Raw genomic sequence first — 24,842 nt, 5'->3', positions numbered from 1 at the left:
GAGGTTCCCCTAAGCAAGTGATGCTGAGATGAGGTCTGAAGAATGAACGGGATCGGGGCGGGGGTGGGGTTGTGCAGGATGCACACAACAGCACAGAGCGAAGGCCCTGAAAGAGAGTGGTGTAGAGAGTGGCCATCGCACCACCGCAGCCTTTCCCTAGAAGTTGTTCTACCAGGGGCATCAAAAGGACATTTTGTGCAGAACAGCTGCCTCAAAGAGAAGATCAAGTTTAGCAATTTACCTTCCCAAAGATTTCTAACCTCCATATTCATATATTCGAGAAACATTTCCTGAACAGCGGCCTGTGGCCTGAAAGGCAAATTACCCAAAGTCACTGCGCAAGGCAGTCCCAGTCCAGGGAAGAAGTAGGACAGTAAGCAGTAACAACAGCTCAGTGCTGCTTTCTGCCACGGCAGATGAAGATGAAGTGAAGGCTCAGTGTCCGCGCTGGTGGAGCCAAGCCAAGTCCTTCCCTCACAGGAAGGATTTTAATGGGAAGAAGGAACAATAATAAACAAATAAACATACACTATAATCGCAGGAGCAGTAAGTGCCATTGGCTGTAACACTCGAAAGCACTAATCCTAAAAAAATCGGAACCGTTCTCCAAGGAGGGGGTACAAAGGCCCTGAAGTGAGAAAGAATCTCATTATGTTCAACGAAGAAAAAAGGCCCTGTGGGGCTGGAGCAAGGTGAGTGATGAGCTAATGGCAGTTACAAAGAGCACACCCCTCTCCTGCCTCACGAAATCCGTCTTATTTTAATGGTTGTGAAGGATTTAGTAAAAATTACAATCGCTGGGCACAATTTCAAGACACCTATCAAAGAAGTAAGCAGGAGCCACTTTTTCCCAGGGAAGGCAGAAAATGAGCTCCAGTCTCTTTTCCTAAACTGACTAATTTTTAAAATTATAAACCAAATCCTTGGCTTTGGGCCACTTGCCTGTGGTCTCTCAAAGTAAACCCTTTCTTATAGCAGTAAATTAGTCAGCAGTGAATTAGGCAAGTCTTCAAGTAATTTTTGGTTTTCTAATAAAAATCGTCCATCGTTTACTCCACAAGTATTTCACTTTCTGATGGGCTAACAAGGCAATCACCAGCTCCTGACCCTCACTTCACAGCTCCAGAGGCTAAGTGCTCACAGGCAACAACGAAAACTGTGGGCACAGTGTGCTCACAGCACACACCGTACAGTGTTTACAGTTAAGAAAAAAGTAACATACACAGGTTACAAGAGGGCTTCCTGAAAGGTCATCAGAATTCATATGATTAGATTCTAGGCCCACTGCTGAAAGATACCAGAGTTACTGAGGTTTTTTTCAACCCCATTACCCTTTATTTACCTAAGGGAAAACTTCAGTCTGCATTAAAAGAAAGAATTGGGAGACAATGATGGTACGCCAGGGCACCCAACCGTTGTTTAGAGAGAAGCTGTGCTGGAATGTAAAGAGCAATGAACCTAGACTCCAAGAAGACACTTCCAACCAAGACTCTGACCCTCGAACCCACCCATGACCTTGGGCACACAGTGAATTCTGTTTCCACTGGATACAAATAAGGAGTAAGAGTATCCTTGTCTACTTCTTAGGGTGAAATGAAGCAAACTCCTGTGGAAAGCACTCTATAAAATCCGGACCAAGAAACCTCCAAGTGGGAGACAGGGTCTTCATAAATATACCCCTGGGAATGGCAGCCATATACTGTTAAGTCAGAGCTTTGCAGGCCATCCCATACACCTGGTCCAAGCTCCGCTCCCCACACATTCGACAAGCTCTGTGACCTTGAGCAGCTCACCTGGTGGGGCTCAGGTGCCTCATCTGTGCAACAGGACACACAGCGTCTACCCCATTACAAACGCTGTAAGGACCGAAGGAAGCAGCATTTGGAAAGGCCTTGCTCAGGGCTCCTCACTGAATTAGCACTCTCAATAAAGGTACCCACCAAAGGCCTGCAGCAACAATATAACAAGATCCCTCCCAAATAAGAATTGCGTTTTCTGTCTCCTGGAAGAGCACAGTCTAAGAACGTATCATAGAATCCAAGAGAACTGGAAGTGTATGTCCACACAAAAACTTGTACATAAATGTTCATAGCAGCATTATTTACAATAGCAAAAAAGTGAAAACAGTCCACATGACTATCAATCGATAAATGGGTAAACAAAATGTGGTCTATCCACACAACGGACTAGTGTTCGGCCATAATAAGGAATGAAGTCCCAATACACGGTGCGACATAGATGAATCTTGTAAACAGTTTAAGATGCCAGATAGATGCAAAAATACAAATACTGTATATGATTCCATTTATGTAAAATGTCCAGAAGAGGCAAATCCAGAGACCAAAGTACATCAGTGGTTGCCTAGGAGTAGCTATTCAGGGAGAAATGGGGGTGATTTAACTAAGGGATGTGTGAGTTATTTTTTGGTGATAAAGATGTTCTAAAATTGATATGGTGGTGATTGCACAACTCTGTGAATATATTAAAAACTACTGAATTGTACACTTTTATTGTATGGTATGTGAATTATATCTCAAAAGAAGTTTTTTGTTTTTTTTTAAAGGGATGCATAATGGATTCCATAATCAGAAAGTGGGGATTCTGACCTCTACTGTACCACTTAATTCAGGCAAATTACATTAACTTGTCTTTGCCTCAGTTTCCCCAACTGTAAACCTTTCTAAGGTTGTTATGAGAATTTAATTAGACAGTGCATGTAGAGAACTCAGGGTAGTGCATGACACATTGTAAATGCTCCATTACTTCTAGCTATTAGCAAAATCATAATTATTAGACTCATCTTACAGAAAAGAAGACTTAAGTCAGAGAAGTAAAGTAACCTGCTCAAGTTCATACAAGTAAAAGGTAGCAGAGGACAGATTCTAACCCAGGTCAGTGTGGCTGCAAAGCCTGTATCCTTTCCACTGAAGACCGCGGCCTCTTGCCCTGTACACCGATAGAGCCTTTCAGAAGCTACCTGTGATCAGTTCCTGGCCTTTAAGTCAAAAAAAAACAAACAAAACAGAAGCCATGGTGTTGGTGCTTGGGCACCAGACCAGCGATAGATCCAGGCCCTCTGACAAGCTTGACAGTCATTTCTAAGTAGTTGGTCTGGGTCCAGTCAACCTGGCTCAGCAACTCTTCCGAGTGACTGCAGAACCCTGGTGACTTGGGAAGGAGAGGGTGCAGGAAGGAAACCGGGTCAGACTTTATTTCTGGCTCTTTCAATGGCCAGCTAAGGACAAGTTCCCTAGGGCTGCACCTCTGTGAAGACATGTGTAAACCAGGGGACCCAAAACATATCATCACTCACTGAATATTACAAAGTGCCAGACACTGTGCTAAGTGTTTAATGGCTGTTAACCATTAAACCTTCCAAAAGCCCAATTCCTCCCTTTTTACTTATGGAAATATAAGGTCTGATGAGCCATGAAACAAAGAATTGATAAGTTGGACTTCATTAAAATTACAAACTTCTCTCTGTGAATGACAATGAAGAGACTAAGCAAAAACTAGGAGAAAATACTTGCAAAGATGTCTGATAAAGAATGATTATCAGACAAATATATATGAAAAACTCTGAAAACTCAACAATAAAACTGATTAAAAAACAGGCCAAAGACCTTAATAGACACCCCACCAAAGATCCACAGATGGCAAATAAGTATATGAAAAGATGTTTAACATCATATGTCATCAGGGATATACAAATTAAAACAAAGAGATACCACTACACATATTAGAAGGGCCAAAATCTGGAACAATGACAACACCAGATGCAGTGAGGATGTAGAGCAATAGGATCTGGCAAGAATGCAAAACGGTACAGCCACTCTGGAAGACAGTGTGCTGGTTTCCTTAAAAACCAAACATACTCTTGGGGGCGCCTGGCTGACTCAATCGGTGGCACCTGTGACTCTTGATCTCGGGGTTTTGAGTTCGAGCCCCATGTTGGGTGGAGAGATTACTTAAAAATAAAATCTTTAAAAAAATAAACAAAAAATGAAACATACTCTTATCACACAATCCAGCAGTTGTGCCACTTGGTATTTACCCAAAGGAGTTATAAACTTATGTCCAAACAAAAACAGATGTTTACAGCACCTTTATTGAGAACTGCCAAAACTTGGAAGCAACCAAGATGTCTTCAGGTGAATGGATGAATAAACATGTGATGCATCTCGACAATGGAATATTATTGAGCACTAAAAAGAAATGAGCTTTCAAGCCATGAAAAGACATAGAAGAAACTTAATGCATATTACTAAGTGAAAAAAGCCAATCTGACAAGGCGATATCCTGTTTGATTCAAACTATATGGCATTCTGGAAAAGGAAAACTATGAAAACAATAAAATGATCAGTGGTTGTCAGGATTAGAGGGAAGAAGAGAAAACAGGCAGAGCACAGAGTATTTTTTTAGAGCAGTAAAAATACTCTTATGATACCATAATGATAGATACATGTCATTATACATTTGTCCAAATCCACAGAATGTACCAGAAGTGAACTGTAACGTAAACTATGGACTTTGGATGGTCATGATGTGTCAGTGTAGGTTCATCAACTGTAACAAACATACCACTCTGGTGGGGAATACTGATGATATAAGGCTTTTACCCTGTATAGGGGCAGGGGGTATATGGGAAATCTCTGTACCCTCCCCTCAGTTTTGCTGTGAATCTTAAACTGCTCTAAAAAAAAATTAAACCTTAATTAAAAGAAAAATATATATATGTATATAAAACTGGAAATATTAAGGAACTTAAAACACACAGTTCCACAACTGGTCACAATCTGAGTCCAGATCTGCATGAGTCCAATTTTAATAAGACATGAGGGGGGGAAAATCAGATAATTACATTTCAGACCTCTATGTTCATAGTTCTGATACACTGAGCTATGAAGTATAATTGTAATTTAAACAGACCATTCTTATTTGTAATTATATAGAAACCATTAATAAGCCAAAAAGGAAGGTGCTAATTTGGCAACAGGGACAAAGCCCTGTCTACTCTATGATTTTGAATGTGACTAAGCCCATACAACATTAAAACACAGCTTCACTTAAAAAAAAAAAAACATACATACAAACCACCACCCCATGACAGGTACCAAGATAAAGAAAATTATAAACTGCTTTATCAAAAGGCATGTTAGAAAACCAATTATTAGAGTGCTCAGCTAAATTCTGCTAGCAGGGTTGGCCCTAATGAAATACAGAATAAACTGTCCCTCCCAGACCCAAGGCACCATCAGAGGATGGCTCACACAGAAGAGTGACATGATGCTTCCACCACATATCAATATCCCTGGTTAATTCCCAGAAAGCCAGTAAGCCTTACAGAGTCTGAAGCCTCAAAGACAAGCCTTTTCTATCAGAATTGGGAAATAAATGCAGGAACTTAAAAGACCTCATGTTTAGATACTGTATTGCTAACACGTGGGAGCTTATTAGAAATGCTGAATCCTGGGGCACCTGGGTGGCTCAGTCAGTTAAGCATCTGCCTTTGGCTCAGGTCCTGATCCCGGGGTCCTGGGATCAAGTCCCACGTGAGCAGGGAGCCCACTTCTCCCTCTCCCTCCCCTCTCGTGCTCTCTCTCGCTCTCTCTCTCATAAATAAATAAAATCTTGAAAACAAAAAAATGCTGAATCCCAAAGCCCTACCTTGGACCTGTTGAAAAGAATATGTATTTTACCAAGAGCCCCCATGTGATTAACGCACACACTGAAGTTAGAGAAGCTTTGGTCTAACAGCATCTCCAACAGCACTCTGAGCTGTAACGACAATGTTCTGAACCTGTATTGCCCAGTATGGTAGCCACCAGCCACGTCTGGCTATTGAGCTTTTGAAATGCAGCTACTGCAATTAAGAAACTAAATGTTTAACTTAAATTTATAAATAGCCACATTTAGCATGTAATTTGTTAACCATATCCCTAGCAGTCATTTAATGTTTCCATCTTTTTTTGGCAACTATAACAAATACTGTGGCAAAATTGGAGTGCATGGGGCCCTCTCCATATTTTGTAGTATTTCTGAATTGAACACCACAAACATTTCCAAGCATCTCCATATGCACTGACCCATTACTTTTAAAAGAAGTTCCAGCAGGGTGCCTGGGTGGCTCAGTCGTTAAGCGTCTGCCTTCGGCTCAGGTCATGATCCCAGGGTCCTGGGATCGAGTCCCACATCGGGCTCCCTGCTTGGCAGGAAGCCTGCTTCTCCCTCTCCCACTCCCCCTGCTTGTGTTCCTGCTCTAGCTATCTCTCTCTCTGTCAAATAAATAAATAAAATCTTTAAAAAAATAAAAAATAAAAAATAAATAAAAGAAGTTCCAGCAATTCAAAGTGCTGTATCAAAATGAGTCAAATGCCATGTTTTTTAAATACCATTTTGAGGAGAAAAAAGAAAAGAAATACTACTTATTTACAGAAACAGTACTTGCTTTCATACTTTAAGGATTCTTTTGGTAACCTTTTAAATTTTCCTGCAAGGGGCACCTGGGTGCCTCAGTCGGTTAAGCATCCTACTCTTTTTTTTTTTTTTTAAGATTTTATTTATTTATTTATTTACTGGGGGGAGCACAAGCAGGGGGAGCAGCAGGCAGAGAGAGAAGCAGGCTCCCCGCTGTGCAAGGAGCCCAGCGTGGGACTTGATCCCAGGACCCGAGGATCATGACCAAGCCAGAGGCAGATCCTTAACCAACTGAGCCACCCAGGCATCCCAAGCATTGGACTCTTAATTTCAGCTCAGGTCATTATCTCAGGGTCATGAGATCAAGCCCTGCATTGGCTCCATGCTGAGTGTGGAGCCTGCTTAAGATTCTCTCTTCCCCCTTCCTTTTACCCCTCCCCCACTCAGGCATGCACTCTTTTCTCTCAAAAAAAAAAAATTCCTTTGAGAAAAAAAGATTTTTAATTCCTTATGTAGGCATATTAGTAAAACTTAGTAAATGATACATGGGGGTCTTTTTTTTTTTTAAGATTTTATTTATTTGAGAAAGAGAGCAGGGAGAGGGGACTCCCCACTGAGCAGGGAGCTCCATGCTAGGCTCAATCCCAGGACCCAGGGATCATGACCTGAGCCAAAGGCAGACGCTTAACCCACTGAGCCACCCAGGTGCCCTTTTTTTTAGGTCTTTAGTGGAAATTTATTTTATTAAACTTCCTTTTTTTACAAGACACATTTTTTGATACTTTGAAAACACTAAGCAGCTTCTCAGTATGAGACATAATAATTTATATTAAACCATTAATCTATGAATAAGATTTAAAAGCTTATAATTTATGGTTTCAACTGCTATGTATTTATTATACATTTAAAATATCAAACTTGATAACTGAAAGTGTGCTTGAATGGTACATTTAGCTCAGTGTGTATCCACTGCATCTCATGGAATCAATGGAGAAAAAGAACTCTCAGTTGCACTAGAACACACTCCATTAAGGGGAGGGGGCGGCAAAGACCAGAGAGACAGGAAGGGGAAAGGTGAGGTTTCCTGCATCCACCTCCTACACCAAGGCAATGTGGGAGACCAAGCCAAGCTATTAAAAATACTGAAAATGCAAATCAGCAAGCCTTACTAACGACTCTGACTTAATAAAACACAGGAGATGTAACTGAATCAAGTTATACAAAAACTTTAGGCTTCTCCTACTGTTTTCTTCTCAAGACAAAATTCATTAAATAAAGAAAAAGTTAAGATATTTGAAACAGTTTTGTTTCTAAACTTACAAAAGATCTCATTCTTTGGTCTAATATCTTATATGTCATTATTATATAAACTGAGCTAAACTGAGTCCATAATATCGTGTGCAGACACCCCGTCCCCCACCCTGCACCGTTCCTTTATTGGTGACATGGGAAATCTCAGATATGGGTCAACATTTTTTTAAATTCTGAAGGCAGCAATGTTGAGCTCCTCTCAGAAAAATCCATCATTGCCTAGTAACAGAAATTGCTGGTAGAAATTGTAGGCGATCTTAAAGCATAAAAAGGCACCCAACATTTCCCTTTTGTGGAACTGGTGATGGTCAGGAAATCAGAAAAGGCCACTGTGTACTAACAGACATAATCCACTAGGTGGCGCAACGATGCAGAAATAAAAAGAATGCTGTTTCCCTTAATTTAAAATTTCAAAATAAATGCCATTTAGAGGAAATTAGAAATGACCTTTAATAATTACAATAAAATCCTGCCACTATAGCTTTTATAAGAGGCAAGATAAATTTTGCAAATGGGGGTGCTAAAAGTAGAAAAATAACACTTACTTGTCATTCATTAACATTATAAAAACACAAAAGCATATTATAAATACGTCCTCACCCTACAAAGTTGCTAACCTGGCTCTGGGTGCTGTGGGAAAGTCAAAGGAATTTAAGCCCTCTGGAAAACAGAAAATAGCACTTTCTAATTGTTAATCAATGGACCTAATTAGTATAGAGGAACATAATTTCTAGATGACAGACCTACAGGAGTTAGTTTCCACGTAAAAGGTGGGATCCATTCACTGGTTCATTGGACACATATTTATCAAGCACCTGTTTCATGCCAGGCTTTGTCCTGAGCACTTGAGATTAAACAATGAGGGTAACACACACAGCCCTGCCTTCAGGGAGCTCACAGACTCATGAGGGTCAGTGTAAATCAAGGGGTCAGTCAGCAGCTGCAGAACTAAAGCTGACAAGTGCTATGAAGGGAAGGCACACACAGGTCTAGAATAGAAAGGACTGGCCTCTTCGGGAGATGAAGGAAGGCTCTTCTTAGTGACCCTGTGGAAGCAGGGTATGCAGCTCACTGAGGAAGGGCAAGCAAGAGACAGCACATCTGGGGCACAGAGAGGGAGGCAGGTGGGGGAGCCCGGGACTCAGGAAGGATCTTGGTCTCACCTATGAGTAAGTCAAAAGTCTGGGGCAGGTCAATGGCACAGGCAGATCTGTATTTTTATATATTTGAGTCTAAATTCCTTATCTTACTGAGAGCCAGAGAAGAAATTAAGCCTGGGTCGACAGCCGCAGCAGGTTACTGGACGTAGGAGGTGGGAAGGACAAGGACACAGGGACCTGACACTGATTCCACATGCAGTAGTGGCTCCTCAGGGCAGCCGAAGCCAAGGGGTCCATTCAAGGGCTTAAGCTCCAGGCAAGATCCCCCTTCTACTGTGAGGAAAGACCAAAGTGAACTATAATTTCCAAGCCAGGTTCCAAAGGCATGGTTGCAGTCTTGTTACTGAGGAGCGGGTAAGAAAAAGGGGTCAGGGAAACAGAGTAACACACTACGGTCTCTAGCTGTTCTACTTGCAAGTGGCTCAAGTCCCTAGTCTGTCACTAACCAGCTGTTCTATGAGCATCCTGGGTGATAATACCCATCTCCCAGGGTTTTTGTGAAGACAGAATTTTATGTGGGAGCTTTTATAAACGCTAAAGTACCACACAAGAGGGGTATTTCCTATATTAAGTAAGCCCCACCCTAAAAAAGGGCAATGTGGTATAAGTTTAATAAGATATAAAAAATAGATTGCATTCAACATTTAAGAGTCTGTGTACCAGGCTCTGAAAACAAAGACCGAACAACATAGGACACAGTCCCCACCCTCCAGGGATGCTTGTTTTTAGGATGTAGGAAGGCCTGGAATAGTACAGAGAACAATGACTGTAAATGCTTAAGAGCTGAGGGTCAGTCGTCAGTCACTGATATCAGTCCAAAGCCTTTCCAAATCTCCTAAGCTGAGGGAACATCATTAACTCCTTTTCTGCACTATATTTCTTCAAGACTTTTAACCCATGATGGCACTTTATTATAACTTTGAAGGCTTCCCTGACAGGTAAGAATGGATTGCTTGGAACTGAAATGGTCAACAATGTAGAAACACAATAAACAGTACTGTCCCCAGGCTGGAATCCAGGGAAATAAGAACATCCAAAACCCAGACAGAAATGTTTCATCGTAGAGGGAAATTTCAGTTTCATGGCCTTTCTACATCCTAAAAACAAAATGTGTTTTTAAGTATACTTTCTCCACAGTTTCTTGTGCTTATGTTACTGCTTAACTTGGAGGAAGTCTATACTCAAAACTTCTCAACTGGCCCCTGTCATCCATCACCTTCCTGGACTGAAACCAGAAAGCAAACTAGCCCAACCCCTTCTCTCTCTCGCTTTCCCACAGCCAAGAAGGACATCAGACAGGAGTGTCCTCATGAAGCGAGAATCTTTCACAAGTCAGCATCCTGACATATGTTATTTCCAGATAGCAGAATGGGTGAGAAACCCAAGCATCCTGCTCCTGGGAGTTCTAAACCATGGTCCAGCTAATGTTTTCTTAAAGGGCCACAAGAGGATATTACATAAATACTTATATAACCAATTTAAAATGTACCCATTTAAAAAGGTAAGAACAAATCTTTACTAGTAAGCGGGGAAAAATAAAAACAAAAAAAAACAAACAACCAAACAGGCAGTTGACTATACTTTGCCAACCCCTAGTCTAAACTCATGCAAAATTTAGTAATGGCCTACTCATGTGCACGGTGCCTGCTCAGCAAGACACAATCTTTACCTGCAAGGTGCTCACACCGGTATCGAGACAGGTACACACACTTCCTGATTCTTGCTTTCCTTCACCTTGGTTTTCACTTTAATGTTCAATAAACCTTAGGACTGCCCTTAGCATCCAGTCACTATTGAGGGATAATACTGTTCTGTTTGCTTATTTCTTTACTGTTTTTTGGTTTTTGTTTTTTTTTTTAAGTAATAAGGGGTTAGTTCTGAGTGGGTATGTAATCCGAAAGTTAGGTCAATTCAAAGTGAACTACACTTGGTTTTGGTAGCAATAGAACTTACCTGGTTATAATTTACCTAAGCTAAATTCTGAGCTTGTTCACAATTTCCAATCACATACCACAGGGGAAGCTGGCCTAAGATCAAAATCTTGCTTCAGATAATCCTCAAAGTAGATCATTAACTACATGTGTTAGTATTATCAACATTGAGCAAGACACTTTGTGAAGAACGGTGTCAGACAAAGAGAAGTAAAAACTTTGGTTCCTGATCTCAAGCTGGAACGCTCTCTGTGCACCCTCAAAAAAAAGTAACAAGGATGTGGCGCCCACAACCCAAGGCAAAGGCTGCTTTAAAAATTTTTTAGGGACGGGTGGCTCAGTCGGTTAAGCGTCTGCCTTTATCTCAGGTCATGATCCCAGGGTCCTGGGATGGAGCCCCGCATCGGGCTCCCTGTTCAGCGGGAGTCTGCTTCTCCCTCTGCTGCTCCCCCTTGCTTATGCGCTCTCTCTCTGACAAATAAAATCTTTAAAAAAAAAAATTTTTTTTTTAATTTTTTTAAAGAGAGGGTGTAAACACTGGAAGTTTCCATTGTCCACCCTGAAGTCTAACTTAGAATCTGGTCAGAATTATATAGCCAGCATTTGTTGTGGCTGACTGAGCCTAGGACCAAGAATCAACATTTCAAATAGTATCAGCCTTAACAGACTGTCCATGGATGCGCATCTTACTCATCACTTCTGGGTCCTGGGGGAAGAGAGCTATGTGGTGAGACAGTGAGGAGGAGAAAAGGCACCCTTAATAGGATTCCAGGAGGAATTTGGAAAGAAACGTCTATAGTTAGAGGCTTCCCAGCTCTTTCTACCCCTTGGGCTGTTTGCTCCAGTTTTCAACATCCTCCTACCCCAGCCTGTCCAAAGGTGAACACATGTCACTCTGTAATCTGCTCCACCACCAAAATGCTCTAACTCCAAAATTCCCACTCTATCTTGATCCTCAATCAAAATTTTCACTATATCCATGCATATGGTCTTGGCTACATATTAAAAGAAAACTTACTGTTCTACTTCACAGAAAGTGTGAGTATCTGCTAGCCTAAACTTCTTGGAGGTATGTGATGTTTTAAAAGATGTACTTTGATCCTCAGGCAACTTATGATGGAATTCTGACCCGTAACAGCCAAATTCCCAAACGCAGCAAGTGTAAGATGTTCTAATTCCACAACCCATGTGCTTTGTAGCCACAAGAAGTTTTTCTTCACATTAACAATTGTGGGGGGTTTTTTTTGGGGGGGTTGATAGGAGCTTGGTGGGATAACAATCATTTCTAACTAGAGACTGTGGACTTGAAGAAAGACTCTCACAGACAAGACATATTCTTAGTATTTCTATAATAAATTGTGGTTTTAGCTCGTTGTTTATATAATCTACTTCCCCATAAGGCTGTGTCTTACTCATCTTAGAGTCTTTGAGGTCCCATACAGTAATGAACACAAGTCACTGAAAAATGAAAACATCTCTTAAAAACACTGATATATTACTGTGGGGCGCCTGGATGGCTCAGTCAGTTAAAGCGTCCGACTCAGCGTTTCAGCTCAGGGTTGAGAGATCAAGCCCCGCATTAAGCCCCGCACTGGGCTCTGCACTGGGCGTGAAGTCAGCTTGAGTTCATCCCCCTCCCTCTGCCCCTCCCCCACTTGCACACGCGGGCTCGCTCTTAAAAAAAAAAAATCGATATATTATTGTTACTAATGATGATTCCCTGGAGAGAAAAACTTCTATACACTTTCAATGATAATGTTTTAAACTCCTAAAAATCAACACAGGGCCTTCAGCTTCTCCCATTATGTCTCTGCCCATCTGATTCTGAAAAGCAGAGGCAGGTGGAGTTGGAAGAACCTACCAGTTTTGAATTAGTCAAGTGGACCTTGGCTCAAATGCCCTGCCTACCACATGAGCTGTGTGACATGGGGCAAATTACTTAACATTTCTGTGTCAGTTTCCTGACCTATTAAATCAGGTTTTAACACCTACCCCCAACTGGGCAGGATTAGTCAGTGAGATCTGCACCAAGGGTCTAACACTGTCAGTCACACGCTTCCTTCCCTCACTTCACTACAGGAAGTTATGAGAAGTCCAACAGTACAGAGCAAAACCCATGGCATCTCACTTGGTGTCCTGGGCTCCCTCATGATTAGGCATTGTTCACAAACATCAGGACTTCTGCCGCGCACTTGGGAACCGAGCAGAGTGAGCCTGCCCCCAACATGCCCAGAGTAGAAATCAAGGACACAGTCTCAGAGCTGCTCTACAAGCTCCATGAATGCATAGTTTCGATTTGTTGCTCCAATGATGGAATGCTGCTGTTTCCAACAGTCTCCAAGCCACCTGCAAAATACTTTTTTGCTGGGTTGGGAATATAGTAAGAAAAGGGAGAAAATACACACTCATGCAGATCCCATTTCAGTCCTTTGAGACCTACCTGCTCCACTTCTTCCTTTCACCTTCCGCCACTGCCTGAGCAACTATGCTGTGTCTGGACTAGGAAAGCGAAGATCTAGACCCACTCTCAAGAACTCACAATCACCCCCAACAGTGACACTGATACCCCTTCCAACACTTGGCAGAACACAGGCCCCGGTGAAAACACCCTGCTTTTCTGAAAAGATAAACATACGCCCTGAAATTTAGATTAGACCTACTTGAGGACTTTTTTTGCAGTTCTGTTTCCAAGCATTCATTTTGATTAAGCTCATCCCAATCAAAAAGCTTACGTTACTTCTTAGGAAGATAATGGACTATCCATGTAGCACGGACTACACAAAGAAAGCCAATATATCCAACTTGAAACAGATGAAAGAGACAGATATGACAGCACCCCAGTTTCTATGATATTTCACTGCATAAATCATTATCCCAAATATAAAGCCAAAAGAACATGTATGGTAACTATCCAGAGTGATAGGTTAGTGCTAGGTTACTGCAGTTTTTTCAGGACCGTTCATGGCTGAGACATAATCCAATCAGGTCAACATTTATATTTAATCATCCAGTCACACTCAAAGACCACTTAAAACAACAATGCAATTGTTACTCGGGGCGCCTGGATGGCTCAGTCCTTAAGCATCTGCCTTCAGCTCAGGTCATGATCTCAGGGTCCTGGGATCGAGCCCCACATCGGGCTCCCTGCTCCGCAGGCAGCCTTCTTCTCCCTCCCCCACTCCCCCTGCTTGTTCTCTCTCTCTCTCTCTCTCTCTCTCTCTCTCTCTCTCGCTGTGTCTGTCAAATAAATAAATAAAATCTTAAAACAAACAAACGAACAAAAAAAACCACAATGCAATTGTTACTTGGAACTTAGAACTAAGCCCAAGCTTTTTTACCCCATAGTGATGTGTGCACTCTTCCTTTGCTCCTGTTCTATTAATAGGTGAGAGATATTCTTTGAGGCAGTACATACTGACTGCAAATATTTCGTGGTAATAAATAGCAAAAACATTGGCAATTTATGTTTTCTGGACAAAGTAAATCATAAACACAATGCCTGAACTAACTTTATTTTTAACCCAGTTCTGTTTCTCCACATTTTACAGAAGGAAGGCTCACAGAGAAGTTTATCTCTAAAAAAGTACATAACTAAAATTCCTGAATGTGAGGAGGTTTCAGGAGTGAGGAGGGTGACGTGTGATTTCAGCTGCCTTTCTTAATTCCCTAACTTTCGTGGAATATCAGTTCATGCCAGAACTTGGCTTATTTAAAAAAAAAAAAATCTAAAGGCCACTGTCAAATAAAAATAAAGGCTGTACTTTACAAAACACACAAAACAGCACCACACGGCCCTTTCCGAGGCTGTAATAGTACTAGCTGAAATATTTATAGACACCTGGATCAGAATACATATATACTTTTATCATTTTTGTTGAAGGAGTGAATTAGGTCAGTGCCCTTAAGAAGCTCCCCATCAGCTCTCTTTTCTACTCTCCAAACAGTGAAACCCTTTGTCCATTGTATTAACCACTGTAAACTGTTTGGACATCCATTGTTAGCCCTGGCCAACTGGATTAGTCTGGCTAAAAAGAGAGAAAATGGGATTCTGTCAATATATTTCTCACACAATCAAATTTAAGCGAGCTTTGCAAAGAGCCAGCTCACTCTAACTGCTACGCCAGTGGCTGAAATGAATTCACTGGTCACGCTTATCTTGGCACTTAGAATATTTGCGTTCCTCTCACTTCAGATTTTTCTGCAAGGAGCCTTCAGAAGTAGCACTAGAGACAGAAGCCTAAAATAAAATGTTAATCAATAAATCATTTGGCCAGCCCACCTCAAAGCAGTAATAGTAAGGTCCCTAGGAAGTAAAAAATTGATTCAATTGATTGAAAATGTTTAAATGTCTCAAGAGCAGTAGAGTGCAGCTCACATTTCATAATATAAGCTAGAAACAGGACAGTCACTATTGCCAAATGTTTTAGTAGACTAGCATGTGCTGTCAGCAGGAGATTCTTGGCACCAAATAGGATAAAAATCTAATTTCTTTCCATTTCATTTGTCAAAAGATAAAGACAGAAAAAGGGAACGTCCTTTTTAGCCCACCTATTAACAAGATTTATATATCACCTTTTACTTTATTAAAAACTAACAAATCAGAATGACTTCAAAAAGAAAACACTCAGTAATTTTCATAAAGTATACATCAAAGCAGTGTTCTTAGAATTAAGTCACCTTTCAGTTTCTGTATTAATTGGTAGGCTTGCAAATTATAATTTCTTAAGCTTACTCATAAAGAAAAGTACCTAGAATCACAGATTAGTAGCTGAAGAAGCTGAGGCCCTTCAGAGAAACAATTATGTGACAGGGAGGTCTGACAGCAGCATCCGTCCTCCAGCAGGTGACTATAAAGTCAAAGGACAGACTCTGAATGTGCATTAAAGCGGCCATAGGACTGCTTCGGCAAATGTTCTTACGTCATAATGATGATACTAGTAAGTTTCCACCTAGGTCACCAGTGCCACCCCAGGAGGCGTCTATCCCATTTCTTGTTGTCTGGCACTCCTCTTCCCTTACTTCCAGAAACCCCAGCCCCCTGGCCAACAGGGTGCGCTTGTTTAAGATCTAGCAGGAGGAAGGAAAGCAGATGCCGTTTGTTTTCTTTTTTCCCATAGCAGCAGTCGCAGGCAAGGCGGATTTGCCAGACCTGAGCTTTGCACTTTTCACTAAGCTCCCTACCATTTCAGTCACCTCTGGGCTGCAGAGGCTGAGCAGGTAGAAGGGTGTTTCCAAGGTCCTGGCTCTGGACCACAGCAGCTTTCTAACTTGCTGGGGTGCAAATACGAAAGCCAGTGGTGGGCCCTTGGTTTTTGTCTGTCCAGCCTCTTGTTTTGTAGGCATTAATGCTCTCCATTAAATTCCTTTCTCCTTGAAATAGCTAAAATGATGTCCCTTTTCCTCACCGAACCCTGACTGATCAGGTACACAGTGCCCATTTTACAGCTGAGAAAAACTGAACATGAAGAAAGTAAATTGCCTGAGGTAAAGCAAGCAAGTGGGAGGACAAAAGAATTCACACCCAGGTCTGCCTGACTTCAGTTACAGAATGAAAGTTAAACACATCCCCGACATACGACCCAGCAAATCTACTCCTAGGAATTTAGATAAGAGAAGTGAGTGCATAAGTCCCCAAAGCAAAGTGTGGGTGATTTCCCTAGCAGCTTTAGTCATAATAGGAAAACACAAACAAACAGGCAACAACCTAAATATCCATCAAGAGAAGAATGGATAAACAAACTGTGATAACTCATATAAATGGACTACTACTCAGCAACAAAGAACTACTGAATCAGGTAACAATAAGGATGAATCTCACAGAAGTTATGTTGAGCAAAAGAAGCTAGACACAAAATGTTGACTCATTTATACAGATCCTCTCAAAGTCAAGCAAAACTATCCCATGGTGACAGAAGTCAGAAAAGAGGTTCCCTTGGAGGTGGGGTGGTAACAGAGAAAGTAGCAAGAGAGAAGCTTCTACAGTGATGGAAAGTCCTGTTTTTTGATCTAGGTGGTAACCACAGGAGTGAATACATTCATGTAAGTGTTCACCCAGCTCTGGAACCAGATCGCGGTGTCTGCACAGTACTGTGCGTGTACTAAATGCCACTGAACTGTACACTTTAAAACGGTTAGAAGGGTGGATCTCATGTGCTTTACCACAACAAAAACAAATTTATCAAGCCGTCCATTTGAGATCTGTGCATTTTACTGTTATACTTCATTAAAACACCAGAAAAACAACAATATAAAAAAAGCTTCATTATGAGTAAACAAGTTTGCAAGGACAGACCCTGGATACCACTGTTTCTATGGGAAAATTTTTCTCAGTTTCCTGCACATTTTTTAAACCTCAGTTCTTTGGTAAATTGAGTCCACCTTTCCTGCTTCTTCCTGACTTGGGTAAAGACACCTGCAAACTGTGCGCTTAAGCAGTGTAAGTAAATTATTTCTCCCAGACCTCTGATTAAAATTCAGATTAGGTCTGCTAGAAAGAAGGCCACTGGTATTCAAGATGAACCCAGTGCCTCTTTATTTCAGTGTTGCCGTTTGCCTGTTTTTAGACTCCAACAATAACACCAGAAGGAAAAGCACAAATGTTTCCAGTTCCATTTCTGGAAAATCTCAATGGGTGTCTAACATGCCACAAATCTCTCTCCCCTCTTAAAACTCACGCAGACACTAAACAGACCATCCAAGGTAGGCAAAGTGTTCTGCCTCAAGTTATGCTGAAAAACTCAGAAGTGCCTGAGTGATGGTAAAACTCAAGCGACAGTGAGTGATTCCGTGTTAGTGAACAATGAGGGCAGAGAGCAGTAGCCAGGAGGCTCCCACCTCTGGGCCTGCCTTACCTCGCTTCTGCTACAGGAAGTACGGCCCCCGAAAGAGAAGTCCACGGGAAAAGAAGGGGGTGTTGGAGACTCCCAGGAGGCAGCTCTTACTGGGAACAGCGGAGGGGAAGAAGAAAGAGAAAGAACGATTCTCAAGAATCGATGCAAGATGACTGCAGATACTGGCTTGGGCTGCAGAGCAAGGAAGAGAATACAGCACACGCTGGTGGTGCATTATTAAAGCTGCGACTGAATAATAGATCTTCCCAGCACTTCCTGAGCTCAACAACTACTGGCACTCCTGGGTTCTCAGTTTGTCCTTTAGAAAAGTATCTTTCAGAGACAATCCACTGGACCTCTTCTTAAAAGAAAAAAACAAAAACAAAAAGAAAACAAACAAAAGTTTTTTAAGGAGCATGAAAGCACTTTAAGACGACAAGAACCAATAGAAATTATTTAGAATGTTCTCTCGGCTTTATACCCAACCACTTAGAACCTTAAGCACTAGAGAAGACTTCAGAGGCCTTCAAATACAACTACTCATTTCCCTATAAAGAAATTTCCATTTACATGCCTTAGCTGCAGTCACCCAGCTCATTAGTACAGCTTATACACCGCTACAGAAAAGGTCAGTACAGAACTCTGCAGGTTTTTTCCTTACTCACAAACTATCCATCCACTCACTATATAAATGTCAGGAATCCACTCTTCTTGAGTTCCCAGTGAGTCTTCAGTTCTTACTGGTTTATGCAACAGAAGCCTCCCCCAGATCCAGTCGGTTCAATGTGGTAAACTTAGTGGATATGTTTGGTGCCCTGTCAGCTTCTGGGGTTACCCAGATGACTCAGACCAAGGAGGGGCTCACGGCAGACGGGAAGTGACTGGCATGGAGCAGACATGATAAGGGCTCTAATAAATACTGGCATGTGCATACCAACCAATCACGGGCAAGAAGGAAATTGATTCAGCCTGAGTGAAGAAGGGTAAGGGAGGAACCAGGCTTCTAAAAATGAGCTCACAGGGACATTCCTTCTAAACGAGTCATTCTTTTCAAAAACAGAAATGGTTAGTTTTGCTAATTAATTCCCTCAAATAATTTCATTCTGCTTTTGCCACATATCTTTGCGAACCGTCTTCTGTGGACTGAGAATGAGCTGGCTGCCTCTCAGAGCATACACTACCCTCCTTCCCAACACAGACTCAGGGTCTCAGGTGTGCTCTACTCTACATAAGGCATAAAAGAAACCCCACAACCTAGAACTTGCAACACTGCCTTTATTGCTGTGACAATAAATGGCTCTCCGAGATGGTTCCCAACAAAGCCATTTTGGACCATTACTTCCTCCTCAGAGGAACGAAGGTCTTAGAAGCTGCAAGTCTGAGAAAAGTTCATTTATTCCTACTGATGATTAGAAAGCATTATTTCCCCTGTTCACCTTCAACTGGAATGACAAAATATAGAGTATCTGCAGTATTCTTTCATCTCTACCAAAGCTTTTCTTTAATACAATGGCAAAGATATAACCGGACTTTAATCATTATCTGTTAATTACAGCCTAATAACTATTACCTACCAAGAAGACTAACTATCCCAAGAATTGTCTCAGAATGTATTATATATATCCCCCTCCAATGCTTCTGGCTTGTCACTAACTATAAATATATAACTATATATTTAGTCTCATACATGGTGTCTGTCAGATGAGGCATACTGTAATTAAGTTTCACAAGGTGATGCCATTTTTTTCTTGTGAACATAATGTATATATTCATACGGCTGATTAAAGTCTACAATAGAAAATAACTGCCCTATTAATTAATTAATTCTGAAGTCCGTCTTTATATATGCACATAGGTAAAATTTAGAAAACATCTGCATTCAACTCCCACACACATGCAATGTTGGGACAAGACAAAGAGGAACTAAAAGCCATGAATATTCTAATTAGGCTAAATATTAGCCTGAAAGTCAAAATAAACATTACAAAAATGCATATTGCTAATGGTCTAAAATGTACAAGGTAGGGAGGCACCCGGCTGGCTCAGTGGGTAGGCACAAACTGTTGATCTTGGGGTCCTGATCTCGAGCCCCATGTTGAGGGGTAGAGCTTACTTAAAAACAAAACAAAACAAAAGTACAAGGTGTATAAGTGATTAAGAAAGACTGCATTACGTTTTTAAGGTTAAAGACCTGATTTAACTATAACCATCTGGCAGAAGCACTAAACAAATATCTGCATGGATTTAAAACAACTAAAGTACAAGTTACTAATTGAAGGCTTAGGATTTCACGTAAAAGGTGTGCATGCACACACAGATTAAGGATTTTGGTGACTCAAAGTGTCTTCTATTCTGGTTTTATTTACCTACCATGACCATGAACTTCAATTGCTCATTTTTTTAGGTCAAGGCAGGGTTACTTTTTTTTTTTTTAAACCTCAAGACTTCCAATTCCTACTACAATCCTTGTTTAAAGCCTACATTACAGACCAACATAAGCTACATTTTTAAAAAATTAAATGCATTTCGGTGCTCCTGGCTGGCTTGGTCACTCGAGTGTGCAACTCTTGATCTCAGGATTGTGAGTTCAAGCCCCACGTTGGGTGTAGAGATAACTTTAAAAATTAAACCTTTAAAAAATAAAAAATAAAAAATTAGATGCTATTTGGTTCTCTGCCTTCTCCAGCACTGCCAGATCAGGAGAGCAAGCCGTGCTCCATAGCAGAGTGCTGTCCCCCTGCAGGGCCAAAGTATTTCCTCCATTCTCTGTCCACCCTATCACAGGTTCACACCACCAGACTTTGTCTGACATTCCTGAAGGTGGGTCAAGGTTCAGGCAGCTCTCCATAACTAAACATCACACTCATATTATAAACAGTATTACCAAGTCTCAGATTTCAAGGGCTGTGTTCACAGTTTTTCCCTTATTTTCATATCACTCATCCCCAAAATTTATTTCTCCTACATCAAACTCTTTGTTTTACTTAATACTTATTGTGCCTCATTCTAAGCAACCTACCTACGAAATAAGTGAATTTGGTAGCCGGCTTTATATTTTTCATCCTTGGAGTACAGTATTCATGCACAGTAACTGAAAAATAACGTGCCACCTGTAAGTCTGTCTGTGTAGCACACTTTAGAAAACACTATTCAGGGAACAGCAAAAAAAAAAAGGCAGAAAAATTGCTTAATTAACATATCAGGTATTTTTTCAATACGACAGTCTCTCTTCTGAGCTCATAGGTTATCAAGGCTGATGAAACTTTGGATGCTGTGGCCGCTGGATGATAAAGGCTCTAGATCCCTTAAAAACAGAATGAAACCATCACCATCATGGGAAGGCCTCTGCAGGCCTACCTGGGCTCTAGAAGTGAGAGGCCAAGTTAAGTACATTTCCTAATCAAGCTGAAAAGAGTGAGAGCAGACACTTGCCAACTCTAAGCTCTGCTTCGTGTACGGTAACATTGGTGGTGTACAAGCTGAGCCAGCTGTATTTCCCAAGTACCCTTCAAACCAGGAACTAGCTATTGCCAGTACTTAATGTTAGGACTGAATGCCTGAAGACTTTTTCCCACTGCTCTTACATGGTCTTAAAAAAAAATTGTTAATGGTAATATCACCTTAGACCCACATAAATTTGGTAGCTATACCGGCTTCTGCTAACAAGGGTCATCATAAAAATTCCTGTGGGGTTGAAGTAGGTCATTAATAGTTTTAGGGAAGATTTCTTTTTTAACCCCAAGAAGTTCACAAAAACTCTGGCATTTTTAACTCCCTAAACAGGTGTTAAATCTGACTGCTAAGTCTGTTTCTGACCCCAACCCTTGGATTTAGGAGCAAGAAATTAACTCAGTAAAACGTGAGATATTCTGCCCCCCAACTGTACTCCCCAACACACATGCACATCAATCACACCCTCCTATGTGACTACATCCCCAAATCACCTTCAATGGAAAATGCCTTTCAACACCAAGGCTGGCTACTCCAAGGCCATCTGGCCAACAATTGTTGGCCCCCTGATTACTGCTCAGAATCTAATCAATGAGGCATTTTATAGGGAGTCAGCTCTCAACCTAGATAAATTAATCTGTAGCCACAACTCCTTAATGGGATTTGTTTTAGGGATTAGGCAAGGAATTCCCTGATGGCTCATATTCTTGGTAAGAGTATGTTGAAAGTTTCAGCTGTGATTACTAACCCTTCCTCTTAACCCCACCCCCGCCACCCACACCTCCTGGCACTCCCAGCCCCAATCTGCATGACTTTGTCAACTACAGAAGGTACTACTATCCACAGGACTAAAGTGGCCCCGCCTAGTTTCAAGAACTCACCTGTCTATTAAAAAAGAATACCTTCAGAAGAGAAACCCTTTCTAAACTTAAGTCACTGCAGGGATTTTTACATCTCCCTTGCATTCCCAGGCATTTCTGCAAAAGATAAATGGCTGGTTGTAACCTTCTGTCAATGTACAAAGAATTAGATCAAAAGTTAAACAAATGTAGGCAGAAGTCCTTGCAAATGGAATTCCCCAGGGGGGCGAGGTTAAAATTCATTGGTCTTAGGCATTTCAGTGCCTCAAAAATAGTAATATTCCCTGTGTAGGGGGTGGGGTGAAGTTTTTACTGGGAAACTTGTTCACTTCTTTGTAGGGAAATACAAGTCATTAATACAATAGGGATTTTAGGACTCCCCCCTCCCCACCAAATTCTGTTGCTGGCATTCAAGGCCTTTCAAGAGTGTGAGCAACTCTTCTTGTTTACCTCGGCTCCTGCCTAGACACCTACCTGGTACCTCCTACCTATACTTCTAGATCCTACCACCTCCCAGGACCCAGCACTTGGAACTTTCAGCACCTGTCTTGGTTCTTATTAGTAGCTACCATTTACCTGGCACCCACACATGCCCAACACCCTAACATCACTTCATGCTAGTCCTCACTCAACCCTATGAGGTGGGCGTGTTATTAGCCCCATCTTCTTTACTGGCTTGCGCTGTGAGGTACCTGTTCAAATGCGGCCCTTTCTTCCCCAAAACAATCCCTACAGGGAGGGTGTACAAGGTGGTCCCACCTGGCCCGTAGTTCTGTACTGCAGAGTATGCGTGTGTATCGCACACCCGCCTCCCCCGCCCCAGCCACAGGTATCCCAGCAGAGTCCAGAGCCTCAGTCTAACATGTCCGGCTCTCACGGACTCAGAAGGCAGACGCTGAGTCTTGCTCATCTTGTACCCCTCACAGAGACCGCCGCAGGTAGGGAGGTGCTTGTTACTAGCTGTGTGGTCATGAAAAGGTGGCGGCAGCCATTTCAAGGAAAGAAATCCCCCTTCATCAATCTGGTGGCAGCTCTGAAAAAGCTCAAGGAACACCTCAAAAGCCACCGTTGCCTGAGTGAAGCGCCCCTTCTCCCATCTCCCCGGAGAGGAGAAGCCACAGCATCGCACCCTTATTTCTAACTGGAACTCATCATTCTTAATTATGTGCATGCTTTCCCGACAAGACAGTGTAACAGAGGCACGCTCTTTAACACGGGTATTGCCCACGCTGGAGTGAAGCTGTTCAGGAAAATTTAATGAATAGTCAAATTTCATTCTTCAGCAGGATATTAAATGCTACAAATGCAACTACTCCTGCTCCTCACTTAAAACATCTTCTTCCCAGGTGTGGGTGTAGATGTTACCCCCCCACCCACACACACACCGTCCCTCCCAGGAATGATTCTGACAAAGCAGGGCTGGTTCTCCCAAAATGATTGTCAGCACACCTAGCACAGACCACCAGAAGCTCTGAAGCAAAGGGCCTCTTTCCCCCTTTGCTAGGATTCCCCAAGCTGAGGGAGGGCGTGTGCAGTCACAGGGCAGTTTCTATGATGGGGTGAGTCTCCGCTGGGAACTGCAGGGAAACCACAACCATTATTACTCAGACCAGACAGCTGCCAGGGAAGCAGCGCTGAAGAAGTGAAGCTAAAATAGAGGTGGGAGGCTGTATTCCATTACTAAGCCCTGGAGTATTCACTCCCAAGTTCGTCCACATTTCAAGAATGTTAAAACCCTGTAGTCAAAACCCTGATTATTTATAACTTCAACTACTGTGTAAAAGCGGAAACTTGACAAATGAAGACATAAAAGAAAGGGAATGGTGACAGGTTAAGATAATACCAGCGTAGAAGGCATTCATCACTCCCTTTTTGGGGCTTCCTCCAGAACCCCATCTCCAGTCCCTACTGAAAACAACTTTTACTGGTATTACAGAGGCAGCTGATTAAAAGGGAAAATGAAGCTCCTGGTCTCCCAAGAGTTGTCAGTTTGTCTCTCACACACATGCCTGTAGCTCTGCACCAAGTCAAAGTATGTGGTTGGAAACAGAGAAAACACCAGGCACGCAGCAGGCTACACCACAGGCAGGACGAGATGCCTTCAAGGTAGCAGAGGTCCAGCACGGAGTTCAGGACGGTTTGCCCTTCCCTCCTGGAGACTTACTCCGAAAAGTGACTTCAGAGAGAAGAGAAAAGGATCAAGGAGCCGCGGAGGCCATGAGCCACCACCCGGCCGGGTGAAATCTACCCCCGCCCTCGGCCCCACGTTCAGGTGGGAGAGTAGCACCTACCTACCGCGCAACAGGAAGCCCACCACGCGCTCCCACGCTCATTCCCCGAGACCTTTCTCCCGTCCGAGCGGACTCGAGAGGGCACTTACACGGAGCCAAGCTGACAGCTCCCGCCGCGGTGGAAACCCGCGATCTCCTCGCACCGGCATCTCGGGCGCAAGTCCCGCCTGGGCTCCGCTCTTCCTCGTTGTCCGCGCAGCGGATCAGTCCTCGGACCCGAAGCCGGGACTGCGGCACGGCCGGCCCCTGGGGCCCACCCCTTTGTCCCTCCTCCCGCCGCCCACCCCCCGCCGGAGCGCAGCGCCTCTGCGCCGGCCGCCGGACCCGGGAAACTCTCAAATGGGCCGCTACCACCCCCGCGCGGCCGGGGGGTGCGGGGAGGGCTCGCAGGCCCAATCTTCGAGGCCCCCGCCACTGGCCGTTTCACAGGCGACTCCCGGCAGGGGGCGGGAGGGGGCGGCGGCGGCGGCAAGGGGACGCCGGGGTCCGAGCGGCCCGCGGCCCCCACGCCTTACCCCCCGTCCCGGGCGGCGCGATGGTTCGCTCCGCGGCGCGCACTAGGCCGGCAGGTCCCGCTCCGGGCGCGCGCGGG

At 42.9% G+C, this 24,842-nt stretch overlaps 1 protein-coding gene across 5 annotated transcripts in view; it reads right to left on the bottom strand.

Moving 5' to 3' along the window:
• Nucleotides 1-24,842, bottom strand: part of TJP2 (tight junction protein 2) — a 123,790-nt gene that overhangs the window by 52,338 nt on the left and 46,610 nt on the right. For 3 of the 5 annotated variants that reach the window (XM_078062119.1, XM_078062122.1, XM_078062124.1), the window contains exon 1: nucleotides 24,340-24,526. The exons of 1 other annotated variant lie outside the window; for it this stretch is intronic. In XM_078062119.1, coding sequence (XP_077918245.1) covers nucleotides 24,340-24,399 — 60 coding nt within the window. In that variant the 5' untranslated portion in view covers nucleotides 24,400-24,526. Of the gene's footprint in view, nucleotides 1-18,333; nucleotides 18,419-24,339; nucleotides 24,527-24,842 lie in introns of those variants that run through there. One more of the 5 variants, XM_078062120.1, reaches the window with a different exon arrangement.

The sequence above is a fragment of the Halichoerus grypus genome, chromosome 14 (assembly GCF_964656455.1).
Source record: "Halichoerus grypus chromosome 14, mHalGry1.hap1.1, whole genome shotgun sequence".
Taxonomy (NCBI): Eukaryota; Metazoa; Chordata; class Mammalia; order Carnivora; family Phocidae; genus Halichoerus; species Halichoerus grypus.
This window is presented reverse-complemented; position numbering and strand designations above follow the sequence as displayed.